The 16,177-nt window shown below is 39.0% G+C and overlaps 1 protein-coding gene and 1 long non-coding RNA gene across 3 annotated transcripts; both read left to right on the plus strand.

The window, feature by feature from the left end:
* The first annotated feature begins 2,166 nt into the window (after window positions 1-2,166).
* Window positions 2,167-3,073, plus strand: LOC113080602 (uncharacterized). Its single transcript, XR_003281912.1, has 2 exons — window positions 2,167-2,448; window positions 3,007-3,073. It is a non-coding gene; the product is annotated as an uncharacterized LOC113080602 (long non-coding RNA).
* Window positions 3,074-4,889: 1,816 nt separating this feature from the next.
* Window positions 4,890-10,100, plus strand: LOC113080605 (guanylyl cyclase-activating protein 1-like). Of its 2 annotated transcripts, XM_026252763.1 has the most exons (5): window positions 4,890-5,005; window positions 5,068-5,891; window positions 9,212-9,361; window positions 9,474-9,564; window positions 9,646-10,100. In XM_026252763.1, exons 2-5 carry the CDS (start codon window positions 5,694-5,696, stop codon window positions 9,771-9,773), a joined length of 567 nt encoding a protein of 188 aa, XP_026108548.1. In that variant the 5' UTR covers window positions 4,890-5,005; window positions 5,068-5,693; the 3' UTR covers window positions 9,774-10,100. The 2 variants fall into 2 exon arrangements, with proteins under 2 accessions (XP_026108548.1, XP_026108547.1); XM_026252762.1 differs by having other exon boundaries at window positions 4,890-5,891.
* Window positions 10,101-16,177: the final 6,077 nt, after the last annotated feature.

A 16,177-nucleotide genomic window follows, 5' to 3' on the forward strand; every position in this document is an offset into this window, starting at 1 on the left:
GCCTGCAGATCTGTTACAATCCTGGACTAAGTGGGAGGAGGAGCTACCAACCCTACAAAATATTGTTCTTCCTCGGTGTTACTGTAGCCCCATCAAAGACACAGCAACGAGCCTAAGAGACATTCATGTTTTCTGTGATGCCTCTGAACGTGCATATGGCTCCGTGGCATATCTTCGAACAGAGGACCAACATGGGCAAACAGAGGTGGCTTTCCTAACAGCCAGATCCCGTGTAGCACCAAAAAAACAACAGTCTGTTCCACGACTGGAATTATGCGCTGCACTGACTGGAGCTCAACTTGCCAAAGTACTCCAAACCGAGTTGAACCTACCCATACGCCAAACGATCTTGTGGACTGACTCTACCACCGTCCTCACATGGTTACAATCCGATTCATGCCGGTTCAAAGTATTTGTGGGGACTCGGGTTGCAGAGATCCAGGATCTCACAGAGAAACACAGCTGGAGATATGTACCCTCCGCAAACAATCCAGCTGATGACATCACTCGGGGAAGGAGTCTTTGTGAGCTTGGCCCAGAAAGTCACTGGTACCAAGGACCACTCTTCCTGAAAAATCCACCTAATCTGTGGCCGGAATGCCCCACTTCAAAGGAGCTAGACAATAATGAGCTTCGTAAGGTTGGTACCTGCACTCTAGTATGTTTCACATATTCTGATTTCAGTCAGTTTAAGACTCTCGAGGAGCTAATCGAGTCCATAGCTCTTCAAGGGTCTACTGATAGTAATCCCACAGCTAGTGACTACAGAAGAGCTGAGATTAGTGTTCTGCAGCAAGCACAGCAGGAATGTTTTCCATCAGACTTAGAGCAACTGAGGACTGGTAAACCACTTGCGTGCAACAGCAGACTAAGAGCATTAGCCCCAGAACTTGATGGAGAATCCCAATTAATCCGAGTCGGTGGACGTTTACGACATAGTCCCTACCTGGAGCCCAACAACATGCACCCTATTGTACTGGATCCAAGACACCCAATCACGAAACTTATCATCCAAAATTGTGATTCTAAACTCTGTCATCCAGGACCTGAGAGGGTGTTCGCTGAACTCCGCCGTAAGTACTGGGTTCTGCGTGGAAGAGAGGCTATCAAGCGTTTGCAACGAGAGTGTGTGCAGTGTCAGAGATGGAGGAACAAACCAGAGGTGCCAAAAATGGCGGACCTTCCCCCAGCAAGACTGCGTCTTTTCAAGCCCGCCTTTTACTCCACTGGCGTGGACTGCTTCGGTCCTTACACTATTAGAACAGGTCGGCGCAGTGAGAAGAAATGGGGAATAATATTCAAATGCCTCACCACTAGAGCAGTCTACATCGACATCCTCCACAGTCTGGAAACTGACTCCTTCCTTATGGCTCTCAGGCGGTTCACAGCTAGACGGGGAAAACCCCATGAACTTCTGTCAGACCAAGGCACGAACTTCAGAGGAGGTGAGAGAGAGCTAAGGGAAGCCTTTACAGCTCTTGGCCCAGATCTGCAGAGACAATTGGCCAAACAGCAGATCAAATTCCAATTCAATCCACCAAATTCACCACACTTTGGAGGCTGTTGGGAGCGAGAAATTCGCTCTTTGAAAAACGCACTGATGGTTACTCTAGGAACTCAATCAGTAACCTTTGAGGTTCTTCAAACCGTGCTGGTAGAGATTGAGGGAATTTTGAATTCCAAACCACTGGGATATACATCATGTAATGCTTCAGATCCTGACCCTATTACTCCAAATTGCTTTCTAATGGGGCGGCCGGATGCATCACTCCCCCTGACAGTATACCCACAGTCGGAACTGATCAGTCGGCGTCGATGGCGCCACAGCCAAATTCTTGCGGACCAATTTTGGAGACATTATGTCAAATTCTACCTCCCCGGTCTTCAAGGTCGTCAAAAATGGCAAAGGGATACTCCAGACATCCAGGTTGGCACTGCGGTGCTGATCATTGACCCGCAACTACCCAGAGCTCTCTGGCCCGTAGGGAAGGTGTCAGAAGTATACCCTGGAGCTGACACCAGAGTGAGGACAGCCAAAGTTCAAGTGGGAGATAGGGCTTACACTAGACCAGTCGCACGCCTTATACAATTACCTGCCATTCCTGATTAAAGTAATTGTAAATCCAACCAATAAAATAAGCCTTTTGGTATAAGTACATATTTCCTTATGGAAATCTGGGGGCGGCTGTAAAAAAGGCTATGGGTTTCTATTTTTCTAACTGTATTTAAATCTCTCCTTCTACATGTTGAGACATGTATATACACAGACCACTTCACCTGAGCGAATTAGCGTCCAGAAACCCTGACCACGTGATTCCCCCCGCCCTCACAGTGACTGAAGATCAGTGCAGGGGGATACAGGTCGAAGCCTTAAGTTTCTTCATTATCATTGTTTCTGGACTGTTTAAAGATCGCCTTTTGGACAAAGTGTTGTGTGTGAATGCAAAAGTAAGTTTGAATAGCTTATTATATAGTCGATGAGAGATTTATTCACGTCTGTATACAAGTTAATATGTCCGTGAGGTAACGATGTCTATGTGTATGCGTGCATTTATAATTCGCGTGTAACATTGTAAACATTGTAACCCGTTGTTTGTATGCTTATATACATATCTGGTGAATGCTAGAGTAACATATGTTGTTATCAGTACAAGTTAAGTTCCCGTTTGAATCAGGGTTTGCTGCATTTCTTTATATCTAACGAGTATACTGTTAAAATATAACTGTCTAAGCGCATGCGCTCTCGTAGCTCAGACTGAGTGGCGCTTCATAAGCGTCCCGGCTCTAATAGGGTGTCAAGTTACAAATGTGCGCTGCTTATAATATAAGAATTACAGCCTGCCTTGTATTCTACATTTCTTTTTGCTAATAATGTTCATATTGATGTTTAATTATCAAGTTTAATTTACTGTGCTGTGTTATTGCCAGTTTGTTATAATTTATTTTTACTATTATCATGTATATTATGTATATTTATGTTTATGTCTTTGGTTTATATTTTTGTAGAAAAACCACAACCACGACCAAACCATCTGTTGAGTGGTGACAATAAATGGGTTATTCCCAGAAAAGTACATCTTCATTTCGTCTCTAATCGGACAGTCTTTGGTGGGTCAGCACCCTGATCTGGCAACTTGTGTCTTATAACACTACCAAGCAAACAAACTAATTTACAATGAATTTAATTAATATAAACACTTGTTTCAATAATAGTAAAACAGCCTTAAATGTATAATAACAGAAAAATCTTGTGAAATAAAACCATTTTAACCTCGTTACACTCGCACTGCCGCTGACACAGAGAGGGCAGTTATGTTTGGTTAAGAAACATCTTCACAAACTGTCTTTTCAACTACACAGTATTATATCTGTCTTACAGTCATTTATATTATCACAGAAATACTGGGATAAAGTTTATAGTTCAGATATTAACACTGATGTCTATATTGTAGCGATCAAAATATAACAAATCCCCTTTTGAAAGTACTGCGCTTCAAATAACGTTCGTGTCGATTGCATTATTTCACCACTAGGTGGCGACAAGTGTCTTAAAAATGTATTTGTCAATGAATTAATATTTCATTCAAGAGAATCGTTCAAAAACGCTGATTAATCCAGTAATTAAACAAGTGTAGTAGGTTTATGAGTGAGTCGATGAATCAGTGATTTAAACAACTTTTTCATCATTCTATTATAAAAATTTGGGGTTTTAAGGCCCGATTACAGCTTGAATCCCCGAGGTGAATCAAACGATTCGCGACGCGAATCTGAATCAAACGAGTCGCGACGCGCGGTTGAATCCCCGATCCGAATCAAACGATTCGCCACACGCGGTTTGAATCCCCGATCCGAATCAAACGATTCGCGACGCGCGTTTTAAATCCCCGATCGCGACGCGGGGTTTGAATTCCCGAGGTGAATCAAACGATTCGCGACGCGAATCTGAATCAAACGAGTCGCAATGCTTGGTTTGAATCCCCGAGGTGAATCAAACGACTCGCGACGCGCGGTTTGAATCCCCGATCCGAATCAAACGATTCGCCACGCGCGGTTTGAATCCCCGATCCGAATCAAACGATTCGCGACGCGCGGTTTGAATCCCCGATCTGAATCAAACGATTCGCGACGCGAATCTGAATCAAACGAGTCGCAATGCTTGGTTTGAATCCCCGAGGTGAATCAAACGATTCGCGACGCGCGGTTTGAATCCGATCCGAATCAAACGATTCGCGAGGCGTGGTTTGAATCCCCGATCTGAATCAACGATTCGCGATGCGAATCTGAATCAAACGAGTCGCAACGCGCGGTTTGAATCCCCGAGATGAATCAAACGATTCGGGACGCGCGGTTTAAATCCGCGATCGCGACGCGCTGTTTGAATCCCCGATCTGAATCAAACGATTCAAATGATGCGCGGTTTGAAATCCCCGAGGTGAATCAAATGATTCGTAATTCGCGATCCAATTGCAGTGAATCATTTTTCAAAGCAATGGTTTCTTGAAAGAAACAATTCTTTAACTTCTAATGTAGCCTAATTTCAGATGCAGCCGAAATTACAATAGCAATGCTGGCAATAATTGTGATCAAACAAATAAATATATGTGTATGTGTGTGTGTATGTATGTATGTATGTAATTTTCTACCATAGCAACATTAGCTACAAATAAAGATTCATTAGAAACAAATGCACTTGTTTAAAAGTCATTTTTAATCAAGCAGTAATTTTGTCAAACTAAGCAAGTACGTTTGAAAATATGATTTAACTGTGTACACTCACTGGACGTTGTAAGTTAACAAATGAAATATTCTTATTTGTGGAATGTCTGCATTAACTATGAAAAAACCCATTGTGGAGATTCTAGAATGAGTGTGTCGTCATGGTGACGTCTCTGTGATGTCATCACAAACACTGAACTGGGATCAGATGCTGACAGACAGACAGAAGACGAGTACTTGTGCTGATATGATGAAGAAGCAGACAAGAGCAGAAACCCAGCGGACTCGGGTAAGAACCTGAGTCACGTTCAGTATTTCTGATGTGTGTGAGACACTCATGTGTTCATTCAGTGACCAGGCTCCAGCAGAGATGCATGACATCAGATCTGTGGCTTCTCCTCCTGAGCGTGTCCAAACCCATCCAGACACCAGCCGAAACTCTCTGAGACCCTTCTACACGGCTCAGAAACCGGCGTGTGGCTTCAGCTTCTCCTGGAGCACAGACCACCGACGCAAACACAACGGCCTGCAGGCCTGCGACCCGGTGAAGTGGAGGAGCCAGTGTGTGTCCAGAGCACAATAAACCTGCCTTCATTAACCACACACTGTCTGTGTCGCTTCACTCAGCTCTACAGGGCTATACATACAGCTGAGAATAACCATTAGAATGTGCTTTATTAGATCCTCACATAACAGTCGCACAGCTGTGCTCGAGCATCATGTTTGACTGACAGTCAGAGGTCGTGACCTCAGGTCACTGGGGCGTGCTGACACACTGTATTTAGGATTCCCTGTAAGCAGGAGGTAATTCGCTGTAATTTCCAGAGCGGAAAAGAACAGCGGGGAGTGACGTCAGTGGTAATTGGACGGGACACCCTCCTCCTCGCCCTGCTCTGTCCTGCAGGCTGAGCCGAGCTCTGTGTGTCAGTGTGTGTCTGCACAGGGAAGCGGTGACCGATCTCTGCTGCAGCGGCATCATGGGAAACACCTCTGGCATATCAGTGAAGGAGCTGAGCGCATGTCACTCCCACTGGTGGTACCGCAAGTTCATGACCGAGTGTCCGTCCGGGCAGCTCACCTTCTACGAGTTCAAGAAGTTCTTCGGTCTGAAGAATCTGTCCGAGACATCCAATGAGTACGTCAAGACCATGTTCAAGACCTTCGACATTAACGACGTAAGAAAGTCTGCTGTTCTTCTACTTCTTAGGCTACCATTTGACAAAGTGTTACTAATATACCTGTGCATGTTTGTGCATCCTCATCCTCAATTTACTCCAAACCAGCACAAAAGAAAATATTCTAAAGAATGTTGGTGAACAAACAGTTGACGGTACCCATTGACTTCCACAGTATTTTTCTCCATGCTATAGTCAAAGGCTAGCATGAAGTGCTTGGTTATCAACACAATTAATTATTTAGTGAAGAATTATTGTATCCAAATGGCTGACGGTAGCTATTGACTTGCATAGTGTGAAAAAAAAACTATGGAAGTCAATGGGTACCGTCAAATACTTGGCTACCAAAGTGGTTAAAAAATATCTTATTTTGTGTTCAACAGGTTTGCAACAACATTAGTAAATTAGAGTATTTTCATTTCGGGTGAACTATGCCTTTAAATGTTTAGTAGCCAAACAGCTGACGGTACCCATTGCCTTCCACAGTATTTTTCTCCATGCTATAGAAGTCAAAGGCTACCATCAGCTGCTTGGTTGCCAACACAGTGGAAGCTTTAGGGAAGAATGCTTGTATCTAATTGGCTAATGGTAGCCATTGACTTGCATAGTGTGGAAAAATACAACAACTATGGAAGTCAATGGGTACCATCAAATATTTACCAACAAGATTCAAATTATGTATTTTTTTGTGTTCAACAGGTTTGGAACAACATTAGTAAATTGCATAATTTTCACTATCCCTTTAAATGTTCGGTAACCAAACAGTTGGCGGTACCCATTGACTTACACAGTATTTTCTCCATGCTACAGAAGTCAATAGCTACCGTTAACTGCTTTTTACCAACACAATGGAAGATTTGTTGAAGAATGCTAGTAACCAAATGATTGACGGTAGTCATTGACTTTCATAGTGTGGAAGAAATACTATGGAAGTCAATGGGTACCATCATTTGCTTGGTTACCAGCATTCTTCAAAATATCATCTTTTGTTGTAGAGAGGTTATTGTTAGGGAAAATTAAAAGTATAAACCTGATTCTTGAACGCACCCCAAACAAAACTTAACTTGATATAAATAAACTGAAAAATATAAAGCCATGAGGGCTGAACTCATTAACTCTTTATCCAGCGCACGCCTCACGTTCCTTCTGCTTGAAAGATCCTCTTTTATGTTCTTTGTGCCAGAATCCATTATCTTTGAAGCATATTTTGTGGATTGTAATAGTTTAACGTCTGTCAGAACTCTTAGTTTCTCTGTTGACTTTCATGGAAAGATTTTTATTGAAGTAAAGCTAGATATAGTATTATAATTTTATCTGGGATCAAATTAAAAAATTTATTTTAACTTAACTAACCTCGTTGTCGCCCATGAATATAGATGAGGTATCTCGCATATACAAACAAATAAACAAACGTTCCTTCTGCTTCAGTTCAGCTGAGGATTATGGGTAACGAGATCTGTGTTAATATAGTAAACTCAGGCCAAACATCAGTGATGCAGAAGGTCAGAGATCTTCACTAAGACCCAGCAGATCCTGTAATCTGGTTAACTCTGGAGTTTATACAGTGACCGCTCTACTTTATTTCTGATTACAGCGGCTTCCATTCACGTCACGGCACTTTCCATGAAAAATACAAGACTATCTGGATTATTAGCCTCATCAATTACAGCTTTAGAGCTCATAGTGACATAAAAACCCTTTATACCAAAAGACCTGATTCCTCTGGGCCATTAATTTACTACTCAATTTTATAAACACATTTTTTTTTTCTAATCTTGTCAAAACAATTATCATTTTAAAAGTCTGAAGGTTCCACATTTGGTGACTATTCTATGCTAGAAGCAGTATAGTGACATTCACTGTGACATTCAGTGTAGTTGATATTCGCACAAATCTAGTCAGGAAGGACATGAATCATTGGATGACTCTTTATTAAAAGATTTCCATGCTGCTCCTACAAACTAATTAAGTGTCATTTTCAATATTAACCAATCTTTGCTATTATCCTTCTAACCACTAGGTTTTACCCATTTGTCAACCAGAAGTTTTTAATAATTTGGAATATAACACAAGTTTAGTATGATTACATATTTTTTTGCATATATAAATAAGTGCAGATCAGAATAATTGTTGTTTTATTTTTACATGAATTCCTGTGTTATACTGAATAACAAGAGAACATTATTTCTTCCATATTTTGAAATTTTAGCTAATCGTGCTAGCTAAATGCTAATCATGCTAGAAACATGCTAGCGACATGGTAGTCTCTTGCTAATCATGCTAGAAACATTGTAGTGACATGCTAGTAATTTTTATAATCATGCTAGCAACATTCTAGGTGCATGCTAATCATGCTATAGAAACATGCTAGTCACTTGCTAATCATGCTAGCAACATGCTAGGGGGCATGATAATCACGCTAGAAACATGCTAGCTACATGCTAGTCTCTTCCTAATCATGCTAGAAACATCCTAGTGACATGCTAGTAATTTGTTAATCATGCTAGTGACATGCTAGTCACTTGATAATCATGCTAGCAACATGCTAGGGGGCATGATGAGCATGCTATAAACATGCTAGCTACATGCTAGTCTCTTCCTAATCATTCTAGAAACATCCTAGTGACATGCTAGTAATTTGCTAATCATGCTAGTGACATGCTAGTCACTTGATAATCATGCTAGCAACATGCTAGGGGGCATGATATTCATGCTAGAAACATGCTAGCGACATGCTAGTCACTTGTTAATCATGTTAGCAACATGCTAGGTGCATGCTTATCACAGTAACAACATGCTAATCACTTGCTAATCTTGCTAACAATATTTTAGTAACATGCTAATCATGTTAGAAACATGCTAGCGAAATGCTACTAAATTGTTATTTATGTCAGCAAACATGCTAGGTGCATGCTTATCACGGTAACAACGTGCTAATCACTAGCTAATCTTGCTAACAATATTCTAGTAACATGCTAATCATGTTAGAAACATGCTAGCGAAATGCTACTAAATTGTTATTAATGTCAGCAATATGCTAGTAACAGGCTAATCATGTTAAAAGCATTCTAATCATGCTAGAAACATGTTATTAACATCTGTCTAACCTATCAGAATTTTCAAACTTTAGGCTTTTATCACTGCTTTAAACTTTCAGGCTAGGCTTTCTCAAGCCAACCTAAAGTTTGTCTTTATGAACTTTTTTATCTAGTTGTAATTTTAAGCCTCAAACTTTGAAAGACACTTTACTTATATTTGGTTTGGTGTGATCACTAAATCATAGTATCATAATTGGTTTTGTGTTATGATGTCATCATCAGGACGGCTGCATTGATTTCATGGAGTACGTGGCAGCTCTGAGTTTGGTTCTGAAGGGTGGAGTTCAGCAGAAGCTGCGCTGGTACTTTAAACTGTTCGACGTGGACGGCAGCGGCTGCATCGACCGCGAGGAGCTGCTGCTCATCTTCAAGGTATCTGAAGAATTCAGTGCTGTCTGTGACATATTGTACTGAAAACCATCTCATAAGACGTCAGAACAAACACACAATCAACTCGCTTTCATCTGTTGTTTTTCTGCTGCAGGCCATCGAAGCCATTAACGGAGTAGAGCAGGAGTTTTCCGCTGAAGAACTTACTGACATGGTGTTTAACAAGATTGATGTTAACGGAGACGGTAATATGACGATCTGTGTGTGCTATTTAAATATGCAGATGAAGCGGTGTGATTTACATATGTAAATGTGTGTGTGTTCAGGCGAGCTGTCTCTGGACGAGTTCATCGAGGGCATCCAGGCGGACGAGGTTCTGTCGGTGATGCTGACCCAGAGTCTGGATCTGACTCATATCGTCAGTAACATCTACACAGACATGGGCTCAGCCTGAGATCAGGTGCCAAACCAGAAGAAGAAGAGGAGCGTTTCTCAACTCTGAAGATGCTGATTCAGCTTTAAACCCTCACAGTGTTAATAAAGTTCATCTGCATTTCAGCAGCCACACAATAACTGAGACTAGAGCAGACGCTTCGTTTAAGTGCACTTATACTTATGGTTCATTTGTGATATTAAAACCTAGGATTTCAACCAATCCTGTGAAATACTTTTCTTCAGCCCTGTGATGTCCTGTAAGAACTCCATCTTAATATGACGTAGTATTATTATTATAGATATGAAGTATTGTAGTATTTGTTATGTTGTTGTAATTTTACACTTTCCCCAATAAAACATGAAATGTGTTTTTTGTATACTGAATAATGACTATAATCAACCTCCTTTATATATTTTGACATGAATCATATGTGTACTTGGATCCTATAATTCTCCATTATAGCGCCACCTTCTGGCTGAATCACGTAAACACACAGAAGCGCGTCTTCAGCCAAGCGTGTACGTCTGCAGACTGCAAGACGGGGGCGTTACTTGAAGTTGTCCAAATCACACAGAACCACGCGAGATCTCAAAACGATAAGTTGTTGGCAATATGGCGGCTTTAATTAGGGCACAGAGTAGAATATTGATTACGTTTTAAGGGAGGCATGGGTTTTAGGCAGGATTTGATGCGTGATGTGTGTGTGGATATTAATGTTAGGGGACAATGTGAGAGATGTGTACACTTAGTAGGAAAACGTATTATCTGATCCACACTCCGGAACAGAAGAGGGCGGTAATGCCACCAATAAACTGGATGCCAACCGCCATTAAACTGGAAAGAAGACGAATATGACAGCTTGCTGTGAGAGACAACGGTGAGAATATATATTTTCCCCGAAATACTTATTTAAATTGAAGTGTATAAGTCATTTTCATACAGTGGTATTGTTTTTGGAGTTAATAATTTATTAAAACTAAGGCGTAAATTAAGCAACATATAAGCAAAGGGTCTAAAGACGCTATCCCCAGGTTTCACAGGCTTAATCTAAACCCTGTCTGTGACCTACATAATATAGCATATTTGTGCTTTTGCTGTAAACATGTTTTATAATGCATAACTAACAGGGGAGCTCCATTAAGTACACGACTCATTAGTGGATTTACAAAAACCATATATACTTCTTAAAGACTATTACTAAATGTCTATTTATCATCTGACTGGATAATGTTTGATAAGTATTGCAGATGAGCACATCTAACAGACATGAAACAGGTGTCTGAGTGATGTGTGTGTGATATTGTGTAGAATTCACTTTTGTCAACACAAAAGAAAGTAAATTTTGCTTCTTTTACTAAAGTGTAATTTTAAGAAAAAATATATATATTGGGTTGGCATTTATCGTTATTATTGCACGTCAGTGTTGGGGTGGGCAAAAGATGCAATTCATTATGGGGTAATGTTAATTTTTAAGTAGTAATACTTACATTTTTAGAGTATCAAATCAACAGTCTTTTCCAAAGGTGAGATCTTCAAGCAGCTGATCGACGTACCCTTTGTCACTGTGAGGTGTTTGTGCATCTGACCCTCTTTTTTATTATTATTACCAAATTATTACATAAAAGATCATGTTAAGACGGTTGTATCTAACAATAAACAATCATAATGCCATAAAACAGTAAATAAAAAAATGTGTTCATCATAGTATGAGATACTATACAAGAAAAACATTTTTCACGTAAAATAATTGAAAAAAAATATTCAAGAGATAATGATTTTGGGTTTTCTAATAATAAAAAAAAATGCTTTAAGGGTAACACTTGATCACATTAGTGGAGTTAAAAATATAAAAAAATCAAATGCATCCCGACAAAATCTCTTTTTGAGATCTCGCGTGGTTCTGTGTGATTTGAACAACTTCAAGTTACGCCTCCTACTTCAAGTTACGCCCTTATCTTGCAGTCTGCAGACAGAAATCAGGGCAACTTTATGGTAATGAGCTATGACGCGGTTGAGCAGCAACCAATCGGAATGTAGAAGTGCACCGCTTGAGAGGATTCCAGAGAACGCAGCTCCGACCACATTAGTTCTCAAGCAGAAAGAGGACAGGATGCTGTGGCGGGTTTGCAATAATCTATGATGTGTCCCTGTTTGTGTACAGGGACATAAAATAAATAAATATATAAAAATGTCTGAGTCTGAGATTGTTCATGTTTCTGGTGAGTTGCTGATGTGCATTAACGGTATATAATAATCTAATGATATTATAAATAATAGTAGGCTACAGTTGTCCCAGTTTACTTTTAAACAAATTTCCTTGATTATACTTACATTAAGTAATGTTTATACTTGCTTATATTTACTTAAGTAACATTTTCAATGCAGGACTTTCACTTGCAGAGTATTTTCACAGCGCTTTATACATTATTAGGTAAAGGACTTTAAAACTTCGCCCACAACATTATATTTAATGAGGGTAACTTATAACGTTCCTCTCATTGGGGTTAGTCTGCACGAGATCAACAAGCTTGCTTTGCGGCCGCTTTAAAAACAGGATAAGTATTCGATCTACCCCAGCCGGCACATGACCGACCTTCAACGTTGAAATATGGTTGAAATAAGGTCAGTTGTGGTATCAACGTTGAAACAACGTTGATTCAACGTTTAAAGCTGAATGGTTGAAAAACATCCAGCACATGACCAACTTTCAATGTTGAAATATGGTTGAAATAAGGTCAGTTGTGGTTTCAACGTTGAAACAACGTTGATTCAACGTTTAAAGCTGAATGGTTGAAAAACATCCAGCACATGACCAACTTTCAACGTTGAAATATGGTTGAAATAAGGTCAGTTGTTTTAATGAAACAACGTTAAAAATGTTTAATGCTAAATGGTAGAAAAAGGTTAACAAGCTTTTAATTATTTATATTAAATTATTTAAATTAATTATTATTTTAATAGCATTTAAAAATATTTTAGTCATGATACCTATTCTAAAATGTTAAATATTATCATCATTAACAACAATAAAACTATACATTTCGCTGCTTTATCACACTGAAACAACTCCCATTGGTAGTTGTATTTTATTACTTCTATCATGATTGGTTAATCTGGCTGTCATTCAGGAAACTGGACAATGAATCGGTTCGCGCTTTTCTACATTTAAAAATATGACCGTTATTGTCGTCTTTCTGTGAGTGAGGCGGCTAACTGTGAGCTGCTGCTCGTTATAACTGACTGCTCGGTCGGTCCCAAATTATTTCATATTTGCCTGTACATTTTTTATTTATTTCGAGCGAATTTGAGTCGTGACATGTCAATGGAGAACAAAAACTGTGAACACAAGAAGGGTCAGGTGTTCTGCGAGGTCCTGAAAACATCCTGTCAAAATGAGGTAAGAAAATCGCTAACTTTATCTTTATTATCTTTTGAAAATAGTAAAGTATTACCAGAGTTTACAAATGGGTAGTTTAAAGGACATGTAACCTGCAGATAAATAAATACCCGTGTGTCTATTTTTGCATTGCTTTATCACAGCTGATCAAGTTAGATGCTCACCTAATGTGTTGCTGGTGAGTTATGTGTTAATGTCTGTCTTTTAGAGATTTTCCCATATTTTCCTGATATGAATCCCATGCATTAGGTGTGTTATATATGTTTGTATTCTTATATTAGTTTCAAAGTGTTTTCTGCAACATATAAGTGCAAATGTCGGTATTTAAATAATATAATTTTAATGAATTAATAAAAAAAAAAAAAAAAAAAGGATTGTTTAAAGCCATGGTTCTCAAAGTGTCAGGCCCCCTCTAGTTATGCAGGTGAATCACTAAATTAAACTAATTAATGTTAATATATTTTAACTTAATCTTTGAGTAAGTTTTTTTTTTTTTTGCACATTTAAGTATGTTACAGTTAAAGTACAGTACAGTTTTGTAACTTTTGTTACATAATTACATTTAAAATTACATTTTAATTTAAACTTTTTTTTTTTCATTTACCTGTGTATGTAAGCACAGTTGTAGTGTTAATGTTCAAACTGTATTTACCATGGTAAAGTGTCTGACAACAATTAATATTCTTATTAGAATAAAACTGCCTCATTTTTTTAACTGTAGAGCTGTAGCTGAATAGTTTGGCCTACTACGCTGCTGAAATGTAATGTTGGTCATTATGGTGCAACTTAATATTTAATAACAAATATTTTCTGAAGTGGTACTTGGTATAAAAAGTTTGAGAACCAGTGGTTTAAAGAAATGGTATAATATGAAATCCTGCTTTTTAAGAACTTTTCAGTAAACCATTTCTTCTTTCCCCTTGTAGAGTCATCGAGGATCCAGCTTGTTCTTGAAACATTGGTAAGAAATTGTTCTTCTGCTACATTGCACTGTCACTTCTGCTAGAGATGCTTTGACCTTTTGTGATAGGTTTTGGTTGTGCTTAGTTTAATAAAAATGTACTGAATTTGATTTGACTTGTTTTACTACACTGTAATGTTAGTGTTCTGATTAAAACAGTGTAACTGGGGGCTCTGAAAACACTGCTTGTGAATAATTTGTTAATATTGTACATTTTCATCTGAATACATTAAATAAGTGTTTAATGAATAGTGTTGTCCACTTTGTTTCCAACCTCACTGTTACTGAACTGTAAAGTGAAAATATTGTGTGATTTATTTTGCATTTCAGTTTCAGTTAAATATATTTCACAATATCAAAGTTATTGTCAAACATTGTGAACATACCTAAACTCACTGGTTAAATCTTATGTTCCCTCCAGAAGTTTGCCCTCTGCAAGTGAACGACGCCTTGTGGTGCCATCCCAAAGAGGTTCAAAATCACTCTCTCGGACCTTTTCCTGGACTGTGCCCAGCTGGTGGAATGACCTCCCAATCTCAATCCGAACTGAGCGTTTACTCATTTTCAAGAAACATCTTAAGACTCATCTTTTTCACCAGAACTTAACCAACTAATGCTAGCACTTTTCCTTCTTTTCTTGTCTTTTTTTTATATATATTATATATATATATATATATATATATATATATATATATATATATATATATATATATATATATATATATAAAAAAAAACCTGGCTATGCGTTCTGTACTAGACTAACTGAGACTTGTCATGGCACTTGTATCCTGTTGTTGTTCGCTTGTACACCTGACTGCTTTTGTTCTTCTCATTTGTAAGTCGCTTTGGATAAAATCGTCTGTTAAATGATTAAATGTAAATTTTTATACAGGACGGTACAGAAAGTGCACAAGTGGGAGAGAGTGGAGGGGACGGCGTCAGAAAGGACCTAGCGCTGGGACACTTTCAAGGATCACCCGAAGCACAACCACACTGTATACACTAAGGCTGCTGGTTCTAACATTTTAGAGTGCCCTGCGGTAGAAATCTCATTCTGCATTCCCCACGGTAAAGAAGACACAGTCCGGGGGGGTTCCCATTAGAAATCAACTGGTGGAAGGTTCCCTTCTCGAACTGTTCAACACATTTTCACTGCACAAATGTACACTACTCTTGTAATGAGACGCATTACTAAAACATGTTTTTGACAGAAACTGTAGGTTTCCACCAAAATAAAAGATCCACTGGTTTCAGTCATAAAGGTACAAGGGTTTGTCTTGTAAGTGCTGCAAAAAATATGCATTTATGTGCCAAATTATTTCACAAAAACCTTTAAATATTATTGTATTTGGATTGTTCTACTACCTGTTTTTAGCATTACCTCCATGCATACTCTGCATAATAAAGTGTGGGATTATTTTCATCTGTTTCCAAAATTTAACTTCTGTTTGACAATTTTGAGCATGTGGTAGTTTATTGAAGTTGTTTGTAAAGCCATTGCTGCCAGTCATTAGATTTTAGCCTTGCATGTACATTGTTGATCTAAATGCCAACTAGGATCTAGTGTATTTACACACGGTGCAAGGTACGACGGGGAAACAACGTCGTGTTATCAACGCTGATTAACTTTTCAAAATCAACACCTCATTCAGCTTTCATCCCAGGGCTGCAGCAACGACCCTAATTCACTCATAATGCAGGTAAGACGGTGAAACAGCGTCGCGATTTCAACGGTGAATCCACGTCGTGATTTCAACGTTGATCCAATTTGCAAAATCGAAAGGTTTTTCAACGTTGATTCAACGTCGGGAGTTCAACAGTGAATCAGCGTTGTGATTTCAACCGTACATCAACGTCACGATTTCAACGGTGAATCAACGTCGTGATTTCAACGTTGATCCAATTTGCAAAATCGAAAGGTTTTTCAACGTTGATTCAACCATGGGTACCTGACGTTGTTTCAACGTTGAATCAACGTTGAATATGCCGGCTGGGACGTCAGAGCGTCAGATCGCTCACGAATCTTTCTGCAGCGTCGTGAGCAGAGCGGCAAAAGAGCGATTT

Source organism: Carassius auratus, unplaced genomic scaffold (assembly GCF_003368295.1).
Source record: "Carassius auratus strain Wakin unplaced genomic scaffold, ASM336829v1 scaf_tig00031751, whole genome shotgun sequence".
Lineage (NCBI taxonomy): Eukaryota > Metazoa > Chordata > Actinopteri > Cypriniformes > Cyprinidae > Carassius > Carassius auratus.

What these genes read in the sequence shown, in the direction of transcription:
- LOC113080605 (XM_026252762.1), top strand. Translation starts at nt 5,694, where the DNA reads ATGGGAAACACCTCTGGCATATCAGTGAAGGAGCTGAGCGCATGTCAC. An exon ending in AGACCTTCGACATTAACGAC is followed by an intron (nt 5,892 to 9,211) that starts GTAAGAAAGTCT and finishes TGTCATCATCAG; the next exon opens with GACGGCTGCATTGATTTCAT. An exon ending in AGCTGCTGCTCATCTTCAAG is followed by an intron (nt 9,362 to 9,473) that starts GTATCTGAAGAA and finishes TTTCTGCTGCAG; the next exon opens with GCCATCGAAGCCATTAACGG.